Below are 22,132 nucleotides of genomic sequence, written 5' to 3'. Positions count from 1 at the left end.
GTTGTATGAGGTCCCGATGGCGAGTGTGGCCACAAACAGGAGGAGGTCCGAGTACTTTCAGTTGCACCGAGGGACGAGACAGAGGTGTCCCCTGTCCCCCCTGCTCTTCGCACTGGCGATTGAACTCCTGGCTATGGCGCTGAGAGAGTCGAGGAACTGGAGGGGGTTGGTGCGGGGTGGGGAGGAGCATAGGGTGTCGCTTTATACGGACGACCTGCTGCTGTATGTGGCGGACCCGGTGGGAGGAATGCCAGAGGCAATGAGGATCCTTAGGCAATTCGGGGACTTTTCGGGGTGCAAGCTCAATATGGGGAAGAGCGAGCTGTTCGTAGTTCAGCGAGGGGACCAGGAGAGGGGGATTGGCGAGCTCCCACTAAAAAGGGCGGAGAGGAGCTTCAGATATTTGGGGGTCCAGGTGGCCAGGAGCTGGGGGGCCCTGCATAGGCTTAACTTTACAAGGCTGGTGGAGCAAATGGAGGAGGAGTTCAAGAGGTGAAACGTGTTGCCGCTGTCCCTGGCGGGTAGGGTGCAGTCAATCAAAATGACGGTGCTCCCAAGGTTTTTGTTCCTGTTCCAGTGCCTCCCCATGTTTTTCCCGAAGGATTTTTTCAGGCGGGTTAACAGGAGTATAATGGGGTTTGTGTGGGCGCGAGGGACTCCGAGGGTGAGAAGGGTGTTCCTGGAGCGGAGCAGAGATAGGGGGGGGCTGGCGCTGCCCAACCTCTGTGGGTACTACTGGGCCGCCAATGCGACAATGGTGCGCAAGTGGGTGATGGAGGGGGAGGGGGCTGCATGGAAGAGGCTGGAGACGGCATCCTGTGTGGGTACGAGTCTGGGGGCCCTGGCAACGGCGCCGCTGCCGCTCCCTCCAAGGAGGTATACCACGAGCCCGGTGGTGGTGGCGACCCTCAAAATTTGGGGGCAGTGGAGGCGGCATAGGGGGGAAGTTAGGGCCTCGGCGTGGACCCCATTACGGGAGAACCACCGCTTCGCCCCAGGAAGAACAGGTGGAGGGTTTTCGGGGTGGCACAGGGCAGGGATACGAAAGTTGGGGGACCTGTTTGTGGACGGGAAGTTCACGAGCTTGGGTGAGCTGGAGGAGAAGTATGGGCTCCCCCCCGGGGAATACCTTCAGGTACTTACAGGTAAGGGCGTTTGCCAGACGGCAGGTGGTGGAATTCCCACGGCTACTGCCACACACAGTACAGGTTAGGGTGCTCTCGGGGGGGTGGGTGGGAGTGGGGAAGATCTCGGAAACTTACCAGGTGATGCAGGAGGAGGAGGAGGCCTCGGTGGTGGAGTTGAAAGGTAAGTGGGAGGAGGAGTTGGGAGAGGAGATCGAAGAGGGGACGTGGGCAGATGCCCTAGGGAGGATGAACTCTTCCTCTTCGTGCGCGAGGCTCAGCCTCATGCAGTTTAAGGTGCTGCACAGGGCACACATGACCGGGACAAGGATGAGCAGGTTCTTTGGGGGTGAGGACAGGTGTGTTAGGTGCTCAGGGAGCCCAGCAAATCACACCCATATGTTCTGGGCATACCCAGCGCTGGAGGAATTTTGGAAGGGCGTAGCGAGGACGGTGTCGAGGGTGGTAGGATCCAGGGTCAAACCGGGCTGGGGGCTCGCAATATTTGGGGTGGCAGAGGAGCCGGGAGTGCAGGAGGCGAAAGAGGCTGGAATTCTGGCGTTTGCGTCCCTGGTAGCCCGGCGAAGGATTCTCCTTCAGTGGAAAGATACGAGGCCCCCAAGCGTGGAATCCTGGATCAGCGATATGGCAGGGTTCATTAAATTGGAGAGGGTGAAATTCGCCTTGAGAGGGTCGGTACAAGGGTTCTTTAGGCGGTGGCAACCGTTCTTAGACTTCCTGGCAGAACGATAGACATTGGTCAATGGCAGCAGCAGCTCGGGGGGGGGTTTACTTTATTTTTGTTTATGTTATTTACACTGAAGGGTCTGAGGGGGTGTATACACCTGTTGTCTTAAGTCGGGGTGTTAATGTTAATTTATTATTTAGGTACCGGGGGGGAGGGGTTTGGGGTGTTGCTTTTTTAGATTGTGTTTTGTACTTAACCCTGTTGGGTTCTTTTTTCTTTCTCATTTTGTTATTGATATTTTATGAAAACCTTTAATAAAAATTATATTAAAAAAAAGGAAAGGGCAGCCTGCATACAGGGAACACCCAGGTGGACGGTGCAACCATGGGCAGGGGTCAGATGTTGTCAGACAATGTGGATCACCAGAGCTCATCGAAGAGTGGGTTGGCATCACCCTCCATCCCATGGATCAGACCTGCTGTTACTGACAACTCAGGGCCCCCAGCTCATAGCGATGCAGGTACGTATAACGGAGGGGGTGCAAGCAGGGGTTTGGCTGGTTGGGAAGTGAAGGGGTAAGGGGTTGGAATGCGGTTTTCATGCCCCTGGCTGCACCCCCCCTAGTCGGTGAACCTGGAGGTGATCAAAGAGTCCCCACATAGACAGGGGCACAGATAGTCACTTCTGTGGATGTTAAAGAGACTCCAGGATGGTATGTTGCCTCCCTGGTGCCAGGGTCCAGGATGTCTCCAAACGGGTAGTGGGCATCCTGAAGGGGGAGGGCAAACATGCAGAGGTCATTGTACATATTGGCACTAATGACATAGGCAGGAAGGGGCATGAGGTCCTGCAGCAGGAGTTCAGGGAGCTAGGCAGAAAGTTAAAAGACAGGACCTCTCGGGTTGTAATCTCGAGATTACTCCCTGTGCCACATGCCAGTGAGGCTAGAAATAGGAAGATAGAGCAGCTAAACACGTGGCTAAACAGCTGGTGTAGGACAGAGGTTTTCCGTCATCTGGACCACTGGGAGCTCTTCCGGGGCAGATGTGACGTGTACAAGAAGGACGGGTTGCATCTAAACTGGAGAGGCATAAATATCCTGGCCACAAGGTTTGCTGTGTCACATGGGAGGGTTTAAACTAGTATGGCAGGTGGGTGGGCACCGGAGCAATAGGTCAGAAGGTGAAAGCATTGAGGGAGAACTAGGGAATCGGGCCAGTATGGCTCTGAGGCAGAGCAGATAGGGAGAAGCTGCTGGACACAGCGGGTCTGGTGGGCTGAAGTGCATATGTTTTAATGCAAGAAGTATTACGGGTAAGGCAGATGAACTTAGAGCTTGGATTACTACTTGTAACAATGATGTTGCCTTTACAGAGACCTGGTTGAGGGAAGGACAGGATTGGCAGCTAAACGTTCCAGGATTTAGATGTTTCAGGCGGGATAGAGGGGGATGTAAAAGGGGTGGCGGAGTTGCACTACTGGTTGGAGAGAATATCACAGCTGTGCTACGGGAGGACACCTCAGAGGGCAGTGAGGCTATATTGGTAGAGATCAAGAATAAGAAGGGTGCAGTCACAGTGTTGTGGGTTTACTACAGGCCTCCCAACAGCCAGCGGGAGATAGAAGAGCAGATAGGTAGACAGATTTTGGAAAAGAGTAAAAACAACAGGGTTGTTGTGATGGGAGACGTCAACTTCCCCAATATTGATTGGGACTCACTTAGTGCCAGGGGCTTAGACGGGGCAGAGTTTGTAACGATCTAAATCGCTGGTTTGTAATGCAGAACACAGCCAGCAGCGTGAGTTCAGTACCAGCCTCCCCAAACAGGTGCCGGAATGTGGCGACGAGGGGCTTTTCACAGTAACTTCACTGAAGTATACTTGTGACAAAAGTGATGATTATTATTCTGGGCAGCACGGTAGCATTGTGGATAGCACAATTGCTTCACAGCTCCAGGGTCCCAGGTTCGATTCCGGCTTGGGTCACTGTCTGTGCGGAGTCTGCACATCCTCCCCGTGTGTGCATGGGTTTCCTCCGAGTGCACCGGTTTCCTCCCACAGTCCAAAGATGTGCAGGTTAGGTGGATTGGCCATGCTAAATTGCCCTTAGTGTCCAAAATTGCTCTTAGTTTTGAGTGGGGTTACTGGGTTATGGGGATAGGGTGGAGGTGTTGACCTTGGGTAGGGTGCTCTTTCCAAGAGCCGGTGCAGACTCGATGGGCCGAATGGCCTCCTTCTGCACTGTAAATTCTATGATATTCTATGAATGGTGACTCTCTGTAACTCGATAGTGCGAGATATGGATCAGATTGGCTGTTCATTGCCTTCTTCAACAATTGCTTGACAATATGCACAACTTTTTTGGCTTTGCCATTGTCTTGTGTGTACAATGGACTTGACGTGACATGGTTGAAATTATATGTGACTGCAAAGTGTTGCCACACTTTTCAGCCAAAATAAGGACCGTTGCCACTCACGGTGACTTGAGGAATTCCGTGTCTCTCAAAAATTGACTGGGTATGCAGTATTACACTGCTTGCCGTTATGCTTGACAGTAGAGAATCTCCGGATAGTTTGAAAAATAGTCTATGATAATTAAATAATCTTTCCCTCGTAGGTGAAAGAGATGCATAGTTATTTTCTGCCATGGTGCTGTAGGTAAATCGGATATTTGCATAGGTTCTCTTGTTTGCTTGCAACAATGCGCCTGGCATGTGTCACAACAATTGACCATCCTGTCAATATCAATCTCCTGGTTCGTGCCTGACCATAAACAGTCACAAGCACTTCTCAATCCCGGGATGTCCTCTTAAGTACATCCTTGCGAAGAGATTGAGACACAACTATAGTGTTCAAATGGAGTACAATTCCATTAATGATGCTGAGTTCAGATCTTATATTGGAGGACTCAGTACATTGACCTCTGGGCCAATATGAGTTGATGTTTCTCAACACCACTTGAAGAGTTTGATCCTTCCTGGTTTCATCTTGGATCTCACTTAGTTTTGTATCTGATATTGGTAGTAGTGTGAAAATAAGATTGACATGCAGACCTACATCTGCAGCAATTTCACTGCTAATATTTTGTATCGGCTCTCTCAATAATGCATCTGCTGAGAACAAATGTTTGCTTAGCGTGGAGATGAGATTGAAGTCATAGTGCTGTAATTTCATCATCAACCTCTGAATGTGCAGAGACATTTGGTTAAGATTTCTTGATGATGTTAACCAAAGGACGATGAACTGTCTCAACTGTTCTTGTCGTGTGGCTTGGGCATGTTGAGAATTTGTCTTTGTCAGATTCTTTTTTTTAAATTATTTTTATTATAACTAAACATCAAATAAACCCACAACCAAGATAAAAAAGATGACCAACAAATAACAAACAGGAGAACACAGCATAACTCAATAAATAGCCAAGAAGCACAACCTGCCCTCCCTACCATACCCCCACCCTCTCTGCCTCCACTTTTTCTTGTTATCTCTAAGCCACCCCCCCCCCCCCACCCCACTGCTGACTTAACTGTCTTGGTAGAAGTCAATGAATGGTTTCCATCTCCGGGCGGACCCTCTGGCCCTCTGCAACTGCCCACTGCCTTCCTTGTGGACACCAATCCAAACCCCATCTGGAGCTTCTGCCCCTCCTTCAACAATCCCGCCTCCGGGGCCTCCGTGTACCTTCTGTCCACCAACCTTGACATCTCTGCCGCTCCTCCTTCTCCCTGTGGGCATGAATTGATATAAACTCCCCGCTGACCACTGCCTTAAGTGCCTCCCATAGCATGGCGGTCGAGACCTCACCTATTTCGTTTAACTTCACGTACACCCGGATGGCGACCCTCACCTGCTCACGCACCTCCTCCTCGGCTAGCAGCCCCACATCCAACCTCCACTGCGGGCTCTGAGCCCCTCCCCCCGATCCACTCGTAAGTCCACCCAATGTGGCGCGTGGTCGAGATCATCAAATATCCCAAGTTCATCACCTCCGCCAGCAGTGACTTACCCACCACAAAAAAATCAATCTGCGAGTAGACCTGATTCATATGGGAAAAGTATGCAAACACCTTTGCCCTCAGCCTCCCAAACCTCCATGGGTCCACTCCCCCATGCTCTCCATGAACCCCTTCAGCTCCTTCGCAATTGCCGATACCCTCCCCGATCTCGAACTCGACCAGTCCATCCCCGGTTCAATGACCGTGTTAAAGTCCCCCCAACCCCCGCATAATCAGCCGGTGCTCGTCCAGGTCGGGGATCTTCTCCAATACTCTCCTCATAAATTCCACATCATCCCAATTTGGGGCATAAACATTATCTAGGACCACTGGCATCCCCTCCAATTTCCCACTTATCATCACAAACCTCCACATCCCCGAATCCGCTACGATATTCCCCACTTCAAACGCCACCAGCATATTGACCAGCATCTTCATATCCAACCCCGAATGGAACACTTGTCCTACCCACTCTTTCCTTAACCTTGGATGGTCCCCAATCTTCAGATGTGTCTTTTGTAAAAAGGCCACATCTGCCTTCAAACTCCTCACATGCGCAGAAACACGCGACCGTTTGACTGGCCTATTCAGCCCCCTCATGTTCCTTGTGACCAGCCTGGTCGGAGGGTTCCCCCCTCCCGCCTCCCTGCCGATCAACCATACCCCTTCTTAGACCAAACGACATTCTCAGAAAGCAATACCGTCCAAATGGTGTATTAAAGCGCAGTACTTTGTACTTTGTTCCTCTAGCTTTAGCTGCCAGAAACCTTCAGATGCATCAAGTTTCTTAAATAATTGTGCACCAGCCATCTCAGATGTGATTTCCTCACACTTTGGTATTTGGTATGTTCTCTTTTGATATTCTTGTTAAGATCTTTAAGGTCTATACAAATGCAAATATCACCATTCTTTTTCTTAACACATACCATGGAATTTACCCAATTGGTAGGTTCTTCTATCTTTCTTATTACTTTTAATTTTGTCTAGCTCCTTTTTGATGCAATCCTGAAGAGGTGCAGGGATTCTTCTTGGTGCATGCATCACAGGTTTTGCATTCTCTTTGAGTTGTATCTTGTAGGTGAATGGTAGTCCACCAAAACCTGTGAACACATCGTTGAAATTGTAAACAATTTGCTCAAAATCGTTGGAGTGCTGCTTCAATCCTTTGTGGATGCTATATACCAACTGCACTCGAGCTAATTCTTCACAGGACTGATCACCTAATAATGAATTCAAGCGCTTGGAAACAATATATAATGGGATGGAATAAACTGTGTTCTTCATCACCACACTCAGGTCACAAGCACCATAACAATTAATGCTTGAACCATTATAATCTCTCAGAGATATTTTGTGATTTATTTTAATTGGCCACATGGGCACTGTAATGTGCTTGCCGGATGGCCTGATTTATATCACAAGAACACTTGTACCTAAAGCTACAAATGATTTGTTACCATTAACTGTGGGTCAAATATGTACAAAACAACAGATGAATAATAGTTTGATCATGCACAAGCAACCTTTCTCCAAGCTCTCCAGTCATCTGAGGTCACCTGACTCTAACATTCACTTATATACTAATGAGACTCCGAGTGGTCCGTTGGTGAATACAACACAACCATGATATCACTACAATCAGGAGTGGAGGTGGCCTGCTGCAGTTCCTGCCCTGTGACCTGGGTCCCCTTTGGTGGCACTTTCTTGGACGACCGGGCCTGGATGGGCCCAGCTGCTGCCCGAGTGTCCCTGGTGGTGTGGGCCCTGTTCTGTCCGCTGCCTATCAGATGCACCAGGGACAGGAGGGGGAATGGATTACTTCCCTTTGGGACTGTGCTACATCACCCAGTGACTGTGCCATTTCCATCTGTGCCTGGCTCATGTCAGCCAACACCAGGGTAATGCCACCAATGCCCTCAGCCATGACCTGCTGTGACTGGAGCACCGCTGCAATGTCCAGGTGGCCCTGGTACATAGCTGCCTGTGACAGGGCAGCCTTGTCCTGTGCCTTGGCCGCCGTCTGCACAGAGTGCCCCAGGCCTTTCGATATCATGACCCATGGTCGATACATTCTCCCCCAAGGACTTCACAGCCTGCGCCATCCATGTGCTGTTGGCTTGGGTGGCATGCATATTTGGAACCTCCTCATGCCCTCGCAGGACGTTGGACTCCTCCACTGTACCTGCATGCGCTGGATGGTTGCTGACAAGCCTTCATGCAGTCCCTGGCTCTGTGACTGCATCTCCATTATCGATGGAACCACCCTTTCCCGAAACCCATCTGGACGGCAGCTAGACCCTGGAGTTGGACCGCCTTCCAACCATCCGCACCCTCGGTTGTTCCTAACTCCAGAATCTGTACCACAACATGTGTGTTGCGCACCAGGTAGTGCCCCGGGAGCCATTTCACCAAGATGTCCAACGAAGGCGAGTGTCTCTGGGATAGTGGAGGGTGTTGGAGACCACTGTGTCAGGAAGTCTCTGTTGCCCCTGTCCTGGTGCTCCAAGATGTCTCGGGCTGCGGTTCAAGTGCTCCTATCGCTGTCCATGCACTCTTCATCGCTGCTATCCACTTGGGGTTGGGTTTCGGGTCCCGCCTCATCGCCAGGTGATCCTGCAAGACGCAAGACATGACACATGATTGGATCACAGGTTGCGGTGGTGGGTGGTGATGGAGAGGGTTGTGGGGTGGTGTCGGAGTGGTGGTGATGGAGCGGGGCTGTGGGGGGATGTGGAGATGATGTTGGGGGATTTGTGAGGTTGGTGTAAAGGTGTGGGAAGGTGTGAGGGGGTGTGGGGAGGTGTGAGGGGGTGTGGGGGTGGGGGGGTGGGGGTGCTGCTGAGGTGGTAACAAACGTGCCTTGGGAAAAAGCAACTCAGCGGGATCTCACTTGCTCATCCAATGCCGCCCTCCACCTTGGTGACTGACCTCCCTCCGGGCCCACTGACCATTCCTGGTGCCAACTTCTTCACCACGGTGAGGAGAAGCAGGTCCAGTGGTGTCCTTCTCCAAGTGGTTGTGGGCCTCCTTCTCCTGATTTGGATAGACAGAAAGCACAAAGTGTTAGGCAGTCAGAAGCATACAGCACAGGGGTGGATAGCTGGTGGCCTTCATGGTCAGGGCACCCGGCCTTGGCAGCCGGCGGTACGGGTGCTGGCATGTGTGCAGGGTGAGGTGCATGCACACCGTCGGCAGATGGGGTCCGGTCGCCCTCCAGGTGGGGGCGAGGGGGTTACATACGCGTGGGCTGGAGATTGGTGCCAGAGGCACAGTGCTGACTAATCTCCCTGGCTGCCCTGAGGTAGTCGTGCAGTTTTCTGCGGCACTCATGTCCAGTCCTGGTGGGGCCCACGCCGCTCACAACCTCTGCAACCTGCGCCCAGGCCTGGTGTACGACAGCGGGTGGCAGCTTCCTTCCCACCCTGGCATACAGGGTAACCCGCCTCTCCTCTATCGACCAGGGTCTTGACCTCTGCGTCCGCCTACCAGGGTGCTGCTCTTTGTGCTGCCAAATGTTGGCAGGGTTGAGTGTGTGTGGGGAGTGGAGTTCTAATATTCAGTTCGTCAGCCTCTCAAGTGTCAATCCACTGCCATTTTTCATTGGAATCGATTATGTCCCACGTGATGCTAGTACTAGCCCATTAACGTTTGTTAAATTGCTCCAGAACGGTGCCGATTTTGCTGCAGTAGAAGTCCACCAATTCTGTCCCAGCGTTAGCATTTACTGTCTGAAATGGAGAATCCCGTCCAAGGTTTTTTAAGCTTGGAATCATTTGATTAGCTCCTATATCATTTGAAGGGATCACAGTTTGGTTCAGTCCACTGGATGTGGTCAGACCAACTCTATGGTGACATCTGATTTTACTGAATGATTCTGTGAATGCAAAGCTGTGATAGCGTGGTCCCTTTAAGGGGCAATCCGTCTTGGGCCATGTCACCTGCGTGGAACCTTTTAGAATGGAGCATGCGAATATGGGCCTATGGGCATCAGGGCGCAGACCCGGGTAACGGCTATCATCAGAATAAGCCTTGGAGTTGTGTTGTTCTGTGTGTATAATGTTCTTCCTTTGTTAATAAGTGGCCGTTGTGATTGAATACCACCTCGTTGTATGACCTCATGTTACAACAAAGACACAATCCTGTTTGTTTTAGGTAAACTTTCCCTGGTTTGGCCATGGACCTTCAGTGATTTGCACAAATTAACAGCTGGATTTTTTTTTGTTTCTCAATGGCTTACAGTGTCATTCCCTATCAGTGTGTATATGCTTGGAAAGAAATTGTGATAACCACCCTTTTAAATTCCGTGTTTTTCAGATATATGTGGAAACATGTTTATAGCCAATTCTGGAAATCTAGAATCGCCAAATCACCCATCCAATTATCCTAACAATGCTGACTGTAATTGGATAATTAGAGCACACGGTCAATTCAAGGTGTGTAAAGGCTCAATGGTAAGATGCACAATATAACATGTACAGGGAGTAGCAGCAATATAGTAAGAATTGATAATGGAATTAAAGAAAGATGCAGGGGAAATATTCATAGATATTCAAGTCCTCTTTTTCTGAATTTGGTTGCACTTGTAACAATTAGTGTTATCAGTCCGGTGAATGGAACATTTTGAACTAGAGGTCTCTCATAATTATTTGAAGATTGGACATATCATCAAGTAAATGCAAAACAAGTTTTCATTACACCAGACACTCCGAAATGGCAGAACACAGTGAAGGTGGAGGCATAGTGGTATTGTCGCTGGACCAATAATCTGGGTAATGCTCTGTGAATCTGGGTTTGAATCATATCATGGCAGATGGTGATATTTGAATTCGATAAAAATCTGGGGCTGGATTCTTAATTTCTGAGACTAAGAGCTGGATTCTCCGATTCTGTGGCTATGTGTCAAAGCGGGCGTGGGAACTGTGGTGATTTACGATGGCAAAATCAGCACTGAACTTTCACCGATTTTGGGATCAGGGAGAGGCTAGCAGCAGAGCTGGGTAAAACTCCTAGCTCCCGCATCACAAACGTCCGGAAAATGGCCAGGTACAGGGTTGCGCATGTGCATGGCATGACCTGCAGCGGTGACGCCATACAACATGGCGCCGACCGTATGCTGACTCGACCTGCCAGATAGTGTCCCACTGGATCTCCCCTGCCACCTCCGGACGACCCCCCACCAGTCCCCCCAGCCCTCTCCGAAACCCCTCCCTCCCAGCCAGTGGCACGGCTCCCCCGCCCCCAACTGTGGCAGCGCTGGACACAGTCCGCATCCGCCACGAGAGGTTCACGAAAACTGAGAGCATAAGTGAACCGTGTCGTCGTGAACCCGGCCCTTCAGGTAACGCTGTCATGTGAGAGTACCTTCAAGAAATGGGTGTTTATCAGTGATGTCAGAGTGTGGGTGGTGCTGGGCTGTCTGTCAGCTTTTTACTTTCGTTTTAGGCTGTTTGCTGCAGGGCATGTTTTAGTTTCGTTTTCAGAGCCTGATAGCTGCAGTCACAGCCAGAAAGTGTATTAGAGTCTCTCTCTGTAATCTACAAACTGTAAATCGATCCTTTGGTGATTTAAAAGTAATAATTGCTCTCAGTAGTGACTTTAACCTCATGTACTTCTGTTTAAAGTTTTTTTTAAAGTCTTAGGGATGTTAAAAGGACAGCTTAAGGATTATTTAGTGCTGTATTGTTTGGGGGTTGCATTTGAATTAATGGTTGCTAAGATGTTCACTGTATGTTTGAAAAAAGTTCATGGAATAAACAGTGTTTTACTTTAAAAAATACTTTTCCATTTCTGCTGTACCACACCTGTAGAGTGGGCCGTGTGCTCCCCATACCACAATCTATTAAAAGTTGTGGGTCAGGTGAACTCCATGATACCCTTTGGGGTTCTCTAAACCCTGGCCCATAACAACGTCCTGAGGCCGTCCCAAGGATATGCGCTGTACTCCCCGATGATACCGTTTTGGATGGGGCGGAGCATCCAAAAACAGGTGCCGCCCCCGATTCAGTCGGAAAAAGGGATTCCGGTGCCCTGGCCACTGAAGGCACCAGCTACCCACCCCATGTGCTGCATGTCTAATACTGTTGCTTTCCATTTGGAAAGGTCACCAGGATAGAGTTCGGCTGTGGGCAAGGAAGTGAGATCCTGCTGAGTTGTGGTTCTTGTGGCATATGTGTAATCACCCCCATCAACATCACCTTCACACCACCCCTACCCCCACCCTCACCATCACCCTCCCCCTCACCCTTACACCACCTTCACACCACTCTCACCACCACCCTCACCCCCGCCACCCCCACTCCCCCCGGCCCACAGTCTAATCATGCATCTTGTCATGAGTTTTGCAGGACCTGCAGGAGATGGGGTAAGACCATCTGGTGGCCCACGCCCCCAGCCAGTGCCACAGCTGGAGACCCCCCATAAGCTGAGCACTCACGATGAGAGCAGCTCAGACGGCAGCCCTCGGCCCGAGACGCAGGACACCCTGGAGCTCGAGTCTGAGGATGATATGGATTTCATAGAATTTACAGTGCAGAAGGAGGCCATTCGGCCCATCGAGTCTGCACCGGCTCTTGGAAAGAGCACCCTACCCAAGGTCAACACCTCCATCCTATCCCCATAACCCAGTAACCCCACCCAACACTAAGGGCAATTTTGGACACTAAGGGCAATTTATCATGGCCAATCCACCTAACTTGCACATCTTTGGACTGTGGGAGGAAACCGGAGCACCCGGAGGAAACCCACGCACACACAGGGAGGATTTGCAGACTCCGCACAGACAGTGATCCAAGCCGGAATCGAACCTGGGACCCTGGAGCTGTGAAGCAATTGTGCTATCCACAATGCTACCGTGCTGCCCACACAGCTGTACCCTTGTGTTTCCCTTCACAACTGTCTCCAACACCCTCCACCATCCCAGAGACACTCACCTCGGTCGGGCACTTTAGTGAAGAGGCTCCCGGGCCACAATCTGGTGCACACCACAAAGCTGATCCAGTACAGCAGGTGGAGCAGGGAACGCCCGAGGAGGCAGACCGTCAGAGGGCTGCCCAACCCTCGAACTAGCTGCCGTCCAGATGGGTTTCAGGCTTCTGGAACAGGCAGTCCCATCAATTGTGTAGATGCAGTCGTAGAGCCAGGAACAACATGAGGCGTTGTCGTCGAGCAACCAGTACCTGCAGTTCAACCGCTTGCAAGAGCAGGAGGTGGTGCCAACAATACATGCCAAACAAGCCAACACAGCACGGGTGGCATCGGTGGTGGAGGCCTTGGGAGGCGACCATATTGGCTAAGGATCAGCATGTCTCAGGCCTGGGGTATACTGTGCAGGCGCTGGCCGAGGCCCATGACAGGGTTGCTACCTCACAGGCAATCCAAGTGCGAGAGCCACCTGGAAATTGCAATGGCGCTTCTGAGCGTGGCCTAGTCACAGCAGGCCATTGCTGGGAATGTCAGGGGCATTGGCCTGGTGCTGGCTGACGTGGCACAGACACAGAGGAAGGTGGCCCAGTCCCAGAGAGAGATGGTGCAGTCACTGGCTGATGTGACACAGACCCAGAACGTGGTGGCACAGTGAATGGGTGATGTGGTGCAATCCCAGAGGGAGTGGCAATCCCTGTGCTCCATGCCGCCAGAATGCAGAACCTAGTCGAGATCAGAGCGGGCTCCAGGATTGGCAGCACCTCATGGTGAGGACGCCTCAGCCTCAGGCGATAGCTCCGTGCGCACCCCCATCCCATGGAGTAGCCCGGGGACCATCGGACACCCCGAGGGCAGCGGGCAGGTCCATCCAGACCTGGTCGTCCCGGAAGGCAGCCGCCAACGGGGACCCAGGTTGCAGGGCCGGAATTGCAGCAGGCCGCCTCCACTCCTGCTGTACTGTTTGGGAATCCACCAAGACGTAGCGTTAGGGCCTGTAAGGCCAGAAAGTTAGACACCAGTTAAGTTGGCACAGGTGCAGGGCACAGTTTAGTTATAGGGGCGAGGTGGAATCTGCTACCGTGGGCAGGAGTCAGAAACTATCATACGATGTGGAGCACCAGAGCTCATTGCAGTTGTCATCATCCTCTATCCCATGTATAGACCTGGTGTGATTGCCAATCCAGGGTCACCACCCCATAGTGCTGTAGGTATGTTTTCACAGAGGGGTGCAGGTGGGGAGGCTGTGACGTTACTGACCATGGCCTGTGTTCCCCCCCCCACCCTCCTTAGTCGGCGAACCTGGAGGTGATCTAATCGGACCGTGCACGCTGGCCTGGCGTGAGGCTTTCCATGCCTGCCTGAGCCCCATGTCCTGCCCATCCTTGCCCTCCCCCCATCCTCCTCGTTGCACGAGGACTGGCGTTCATCCTCCTCCTCACGCCTCTGCAGCACGATGTTGAGGAGGATGCAGCAGGCCACGATGCAGACGCCCACTCAGCATCATACTGGAGAGCTCCTCCAGGGACGGGGGTGTGGGGGGGGGCGGAATCCGAAGTGCTGCGGTGTTCCAGCATCCCGCCTGTGAGAGCCACTGACATGGACCACATCACCTCCTCTTCCTTCGGGGTGTCCGATGGCCCCTGGGCTACTCCATGGGATGGGAATGCACACGCAGCTGTCGCCTTAGGCTGAGACTCCCCCACTACGAGGAGCTGCCAGTCCAGGCACCTGAACCACACCTTCAGGAGGCCGAAGCACTGCTTGATAACTCACCTGGTTGCTACATGGGCATCATTGTGGCGGGTCTCAGCATCAGTCTGTGGCCTCCAGATAGGCATCATCAGCTACGACCCCAGTGAACCCTGGCACACAGGAGCCAAACCCCCATCTGGCAGGGGCGTCTCGAACATATCAGGAATCATCGAGTGTGCCAGGATGACAACGTGGTCCATACCTCCCAGGTATCGACCGCAGATGTGCATGATGTGTAGCTGATGGTCACATATCAACTGCACGTTCATCGAGTGGAATCTCTTTGGTTGGCGTTGAGCAGCCTGTCATCTGCAGGTGCTCGTAGGGTGACATGCATCCCAAAGATCACCCTCTGGACCCGGGGCATGTCAGCTATGGCAGCGATCACTGCTGCCCCAGCATTCTGCTGGGCGCGGTCCAAATTGAAATGTATGGAACTGCCTACATTTAGGGCCTCTGTGACAGTGCGGATGCACCTGTGCACAGGTTTGTGAGATCCTGGCACAGTCCCCCTTCAATGCCTGGAAGGCCTCCGGAAGCGGGTGTCCTCCCCCATACCCCGCGCTGCCAGGTCTGCCAAGATCTGGCAGATAGGTCGTGCTTAGACTTAGACTTAGAACATACAGTGCAGAAGGAGGGCTTTCGGCCCATCGAGTCTGCACCGACCCATTTAAGCCCTCACTTCCACCCTATCCCCATAACCCAATAACTCCTCCTAACCTTTTCTGGTCACTAAGGGCAATTTATCATAGCCAATCCACCTAATCTGCACATCTTTTGACTGTGGGGGGAAACTGGAGCACCCAACGGAAACCCACGCAGACACGGGGAGAACGTGCAGACTCTGCACAGACAGTGACCCAGTGGGGAATCGAACCTGGGACCCTGGCGCTGTGAAGCCACAGTGCTATCCACTTGTGCTACCGTGCTGTCTCCCTGTCCAGCCAGAGCCTCTGACGCCATAGCAGGTCCTCGAATGGCAGGCACTGCCGGTACACACGAGGCCTTATGCGATGCCTCGTTGACACCTCACCCTGTGCCTATTGAGCTGCTGGTCCTCCATCCTGGACGGCTGCCTCCTGTTCCTCTGCAGTACATTCCGCTGCTGCCCACTCCACTGCTGCAGCTTCCTCCTCCTCCTTGAGCAGCGCCAGCTCGTACAGCCATAGGGCATCTCCCAGGGCTACGGCGACGAACAGGATGGCCACCATTGCTGGTTGAACTCCAATATCCATTCTCTGCAGGGGTGAAAGGCTGGCATGTTAGCATTGTGTATACCCCCATGCCCAACCAAGTCCAAGGGCTACATTGTGACGCCAGTTGGCACTGCGGACTCTGTCCCTGCATGTTCCCACCCCCACCATGCCCGCACATCTGGCCCTGTCAGTGCTCAGAACCATGGGGGCCTCTGGCCCTGGCGCCCGCCCCTGATGCCAGGGGTTCCATCGGCTGGCATTGCCTTTGCAGGCAGTACACTCTGCAGCCCTCACTCGGCGATTGCCCTGGGTGGTCTGCCAGATGCCCCGCCGGAGAGACTCATGGCGGAGGGTGAGTGCGGGGGTGGGGGCATCCATACGGCCGATGTCACTTTGCAGAACCAGGGGCCAAGCTGGGTGGTCAGTGGAGTGCATCGCAAGATGGCTACCTTGCAGATTTTGCAGGCCGTGGCAATGGCAGTCCATGCCTGGATACCGCCCCAGTCCCGTGGGGGAGGGGGAGGGGGGGGTGTTACCCGGCCTCTCGGCTTGCTCCCCTGTCACTCACCACTCCCCCCAGACCTTGGAAGGGCTGCCCCCCTACCCCAGCCAACCCAGTCAGTGTCCGGCCCGGCAGCCCACAATCGCACCTCTCAGTGTTCTACCTCCTCTCTCTCACTCTTCAGCCACCACGTCAGTTTCATGATTTTTAAAAGCACAAGTGAACTGCGCTGTCTTGAACTCGGCCCATTGTAGGTGGAGAATCGCGGAGACCCCGGAGAATACCGAGTCAAGTCTACTAATGATATGCAAACAGTTTTTACTGTACGTGCATTCTGGATTGCATTGATGCCACTGTTGAAGTGATGTGGATTTGCAATTTGGCATCAAATTGGCGCCCGCCACGATTTTGGCATCGGTACCTATTCTCTGTCCAATTGCATTTCCCAATTTTGCTGTCAGCCAATGGAGAATCCCACCCCTGCAATTAGAAGACCAATGATGACCATGAAATCTGTTATAACCCCCTTGGAAACCAAGGACTGTGCTCCATTTGATTTCCATCTCACACAACTGAGTATGAGCTCCCATGATAATTGGGGGCGGGGTTTCGCATGAACAAGAGAAAACCACACAATATAAAACCCTGACCTGGGTGCAGGTCAGGGAGGGTGGCCCTTTGGAAAGAGGAATTACATAGGGGGTGGGATTCTCCGCTTTCCGGAAATCTCCGCTTGCCGCGAAACGCGATTGGCCACCGAATAGCCTCCGCTGCCAAAGTCGCGGTAGGCACCAGTTTGATGCCAAATCGGGATGATCCGGCACCCCAAAAATGGTGTAAATGTGTCGCTAGCCGTGCGACGTTAAAGTACAGTAGGCATATCATTATTGGGCCTGACACCCTATTCTCCCGGGTCTCCGAGATTCACCGCCTCTGATGGGCCAAGTTCCCGACGACATGGTTCACTCGTGGTTTCAAAAATCGTGAACCTGACATCATGGCTGCTGAGCGAGAGAGAGGAGGTAGGACACAGAGTGGAGCGACTGTGGGCTCCCATCCTGGAGACCAGCTGGGATGGCTGCGGCGGGGGCCCCCTGCCAGGTGCGGGGGTGGGGAGAGGGAGGGGAGGACAGACCGAGCAGCCTGGATGCTCGGCCATAGGACTGGGACCGTGCCCAGGCACCGACCACCATTAATGCAGCTGTCTTGCTGCGCACCCACTGGCCATCCACCTTGATCCCCAGTTCTACACAGTGACACCGGCCGCATGTGTACACCCACTTCCGCTCCCCACCCCCTCCCACAGTGCACCCTCCCGCCCCCAAACACCCCACCCAACCGGCCACCATCCACCTGGGGCTACCCAGGGCCACACCCAAGGCAGTCCCCAGTGAGGGCAGTGCCAGCTAACGATACCCCTGGCAGCAGGGACGGGCACCGGGAGCGGGGGCACCGGCAGTGCCAGATACCGATATGGTAGGGTGAGGAGGTGGAGGGGGGAAATGCATTGGCGGAGCCCGCACTATCAACTGGGGCCACCTGTAGACCATCGAACCTGGTTGAGCACAGGAGGTTGCACCAAGCCAACATGTTGGCCTTTCACCCCATGCAGACAATGGCTTTTGATGTTCAACCAGCAATGCTGGCTGCAGTGGTGTTGTTCGCAGCTCTGCGAGATGCCCTGCGGCTGCTTGAGCGGGAGACGCTCGGAGAGGAGGGGGAAGCTGCAGAAGGGGAGGTGGCAGCCGCACAGGCTGAAGGGCCGGCTGCCCAACAGACCGAGTAGCAGGAGGTGCCAAGCAGGCGCCACATGAGGCTTTGTGTGTACTGTGCCGCCTGTCATTCGAGGACCTGCCGGACCGGGCATGCCGGATGAGCAGAGAGACAGTGCGACACATCTGGCATAGGCAATCCTGGCACCCCGGGGGTATGGTGCAGGACACCCGTTCCTGGTGACCGTCAAAGTGAGCTTCTATGTGACAAAGTCTTTCCAGTCCCCGAGTGGGGACCTGTCCGGGACCTCACAGACCTCGATGCACAGGGGCATTCGCGACATCACGGAGGCCCTGTATGCCCAGTTGGAGCAATACATCCGTTTCTATGTGGACCGAGCCAATCAGGATGCCCGAGCAGCTTCAAGTGCCTGGACAGCTCTGGAGGGGCCCTCCAGTATGATGCTGATATGGTCGCCTGCATCGTGGTGGTCTGCTGCATCCTCCACAACATCACACAGCAAGGGGGCGATGTGCTGGAGGAGGAGGATGAGTAGGAAGGGCAGGTCTCATCCGATGAGGAGGATGCGGGGGAGGGTGACGATGAGCAGGACATGAGGCCTGGGCAGGCAATCGGAGGCCGCACAAAGTCAGGGTCAGCATCCACGGGATGCTCTGATCGCCTCCAGGTTCACTGACGAGGAGGGAGGGGGTGGAGAGGTGTGGAGGTGCTGGCCAGGGGCACGGACACCACATCCCAGACCCACACCCCCTCATTTCCCACACCGTCAAACTGTCCATTTGCACACCCCTCCGTTATACATACCTGTGGCGCTACGAGCTGTGGGCCTTGGGTTGGCAGTGACAGTGGGTCTAGTCCATGGTGTAGGAGCGTTTTCCAAGGCCTGACTATTGAGCCAGCCTTTCCGTGGAGTTTCTCCCTCATTGTTAGGCCTTAGCTTAATAAACAGAGCAGACATACAACAGCCTGGATAAGACGACTTTTATTATCCCAAACTTGGTTTTGTGTACATGAGAGATGGACCTGGATAATGCCAAGATCGATCTACTGAACACTGATAAAAGCACATCAATTATTTTTTTTCCAACAATCAATAGCCCACCCCAGTTGGACTCGATCCAATCCCAGAAGCTGTCATGTTGAAACTATCCAATAAAATTGTGACCAACCCATGATTTAACCCAGCCTGTCACCTGTTGTTTACCAAGATTCTGTGTCCATTGTTTTTCCCGGACTCTCGAACCTGATATCACAGTTAGATCCTGTCCACTCATTGTTTCAGAGGGGCAGGTTATCAGAATTGGCATCCTCTTTACTCCATGGATTGTGCCAGAGGATATTGGGGGCCACTGATAAAACTTGTTCACCACGTCCACTATGTAATCTGCTGACCACACACCTCGTGTGTCTCAAAAACATGGGCAAGTTAGCTAGCCTAAATCCCATGATTCCTTGTGGCCACTGCTTGTAGCCAGAGTCGACATGATTATCATTGCTATGTCCTAAAATACATGTTTAATGGATAATAATGATTACTGGGTATACTTTCTGTAATTAATCTCAATCCTTAATAAACTAACTTATGTAGAGCTACTCTAGTGGAATCCTAGTTATTCAGTTTTAAGAGGTCTCATCGCTGGACACTCCCTTCAATTCCCCCTTGGCTTGTCCACGAATAGGCCATTAAATAGACATACTGGCCGAGGTGTGGTAAGAGCTGTGACAGTTCCTTTTTATCTAGGGGGCGACTGTCTTTCTGCACTCCCTAATGTAGCATGTGAGGCAGTCAGTTTGCTCGATGTCATCTGCTTCCATGATGGACACATCCCTGCATGGAGTCAGTTCATGATGGCCAATGGTAATAGACTTAGATAAATTGGTTAGAACAACATTTTGCCCAGGCAATTCACACACAACGCCACGCTTGGTATAGTTGTTGTATGACATCACAATGTAGTAATTGACCAAGTACTGAGCACTATTAAACACAGTCTGGTTGATTACTTCGACTGCTGACATACAGTTCTCATATGTAGTGTACCCGCAGCTTGCTCTGGACACAACCAGTTACTTCCCCCTCCTTTGCATTCCCAGAGGTCGATCGAGTATATCCCATCTGCCCTTTGAATTGTATGTTCAGGGGCATCCTTTAGATTAATTAACACACCATTCCCATAGTGTCCCAAGTTGTTCACCTGAAGACGTTCATGAGTACTGTTCTCCCCTGCCCAGGGAATATGCAACATCATTCCCATTAGGAGGGTGTGGCTATCATTGGCAAAGGGAACATGACTAGCCAATGTCAACTCCTGAGGTGTTCAGGAGCCTGCTAGTCATTTTTACCCAAGCCTTCAATTGATCATTGCTCACCCAATTAGATACTCAGTGTGCATCCAACTGGAGTAAGTTGGCCTGAAGGCTTTGCAATAAATGTGTTGCATACATATTACCTGCCTGCACTCAGTACACTTCATTCGAGATAGCACTCTGTCTTTCATTAACTCATTAATTGCAGTCTGATATGGCTGCAACTGTTTAAGTTCTTTCCACACAAGCTGATTGACTTGTTGGCTAAGGTGTGTAGCCATTTCAGCATCCACATATATGTCCTTAACTGCAACTGTCATTTGCCCTTTCATAATCTCAATCTCTTCACTCATCTGTGCAATGTTAAGGGCGTTGACAGTCGAAACTCCTGCCCCCTATCCTCCAACCATTTGTCCACTATAGTCTCTCTGTTGTCGCTTATGTGTTTTCAATCCGCTCCCATCCAAAATCTCCCTCTCCAAGGCTACAAACAATCCTTGACCATAGCAATAGGCTGGCAAGTGTAGGCTGGCGAGATTAATCATAACTTTTACATGTTCATATCCTGGTAGTATCGTCACTGATTCATCAGTGGGGGTTAGAACTAACCTGTGTCACATAGTGTGGCGAGTGATATGCTCATCACATTCCGGCTTGGGGTTTGTCCTTGGACTTGTGGTTGTAACCGAGCCAGAGCTCGCCCGTGTCACCAGGCTTCTGCCTGGTCCCCACCCTTATCCGGTGGGATCCATGAGACCATAAGACATAAGAGCAGAATTAGGCCACTCGGCCCTTCGAGTCTGATCCGCCATTCAATCATGGCTGATATTTTTCTCATCCCCATTCTCCTGCCTTCTCCCCATAACTCCTGATCTTCTTGTTGATCAAAAACCTATCTATCTCTGTCTGAAGGACACTCAGTGATTTGGCCTCCACAGCCTTCTGTGGCAAAGATTTCCACAGATTCACCACCCTTTGCTGAAGGAATTCCTCCTCATCTCTGTTGTAAAGGATTGTCCCTTTAATCTGAGATTGTGTCCTCTGCTTTCTACTTTTTCCCACAAGTGGAAACATCCTCTCCACGTCCACTCCTATCCAGACTTATATAACCTCAGGAGTACATCCCTGGTCTTGTATTCTAGTCCTCTCGACATGAATGCTAACATTGCATTTGCCTTCCGAACTGCCGACTGAACTTGCACATTAATCTTAAAAGAATTGTGAACAAGGGGCGAAATTCTCCGTAATCGGCGCGATGTCCTCCGACCGGCGCCAAAAACGGCGCAAATCAGTCCGGCATCGCGCCTCCCCAAAGGTGCGGAATCCTCCGCATCTTGAGCGGCCGAGACCTAACCTTGAGGGGCTAGGTCCGTGCCGGACTGATTTCCGCCCCGCCAGCTGGTGGGAAAGGCCTTTGGTGCCCCGCCAGCTGGCGTGGAAATGACATTGCCGGGCGGCGCATGCGCGGGAGCGTCAGCGGCTGCTGACGTCATCCCTGCGCATGCGCAGTGGAGGGGGTCTTTTCCGCCTCCGCCATGGTGGAGACCATGGCGAAGGCGGAAGGAAAAGAGTGCCCCCACGGCACAGGCCCGCCCGCGGATCGGTGGGCCCCGATCGCGGGCCAGGCCATCGTGGGGGCACCCCCCGGGGCCAGATCGCCCCGTGCCCCCCCCTCCCCCCAGGACCCCGGAGCCCACCCGCGCCGCCTTGTCCCGCCGGTAAGAGAAGTGGTTTAATCCACGACGGCGGGACAGGCATTCCAGCAGCGTGGCTTCGGCCCATCCGGGCCGGAGAATCGCCGGGGGGGGCCCGCCAACCGGCGCGCCGCGATTCCCGACCCCGCCGAATCTCCGGTGCCGGAGAATTCGGCAACCGGCGGGGGCGGGATTCACGCCAGCCCCCGGCGATTCTCCGACC

At 52.6% G+C, this 22,132-nt stretch overlaps 1 protein-coding gene across 1 annotated transcript in view; it reads left to right on the top strand.

Moving 5' to 3' along the window:
- The window catches only part of LOC140430960 (astacin-like metalloendopeptidase), a 665,106-nt gene that overhangs the window by 372,935 nt on the left and 270,039 nt on the right, over positions 1–22,132 (top strand). Inside the window, exon 10 of the mRNA XM_072518803.1 lies at positions 10,118–10,236. Within this exon, the coding sequence (XP_072374904.1) occupies positions 10,118–10,236 (119 nt within the window). The remainder of the gene's footprint in view (positions 1–10,117; positions 10,237–22,132) is intronic.

This window comes from Scyliorhinus torazame, chromosome 10 (assembly GCF_047496885.1).
Source record: "Scyliorhinus torazame isolate Kashiwa2021f chromosome 10, sScyTor2.1, whole genome shotgun sequence".
Classification (NCBI taxonomy): Eukaryota; Metazoa; Chordata; class Chondrichthyes; order Carcharhiniformes; family Scyliorhinidae; genus Scyliorhinus; species Scyliorhinus torazame.
This window is presented reverse-complemented; position numbering and strand designations above follow the sequence as displayed.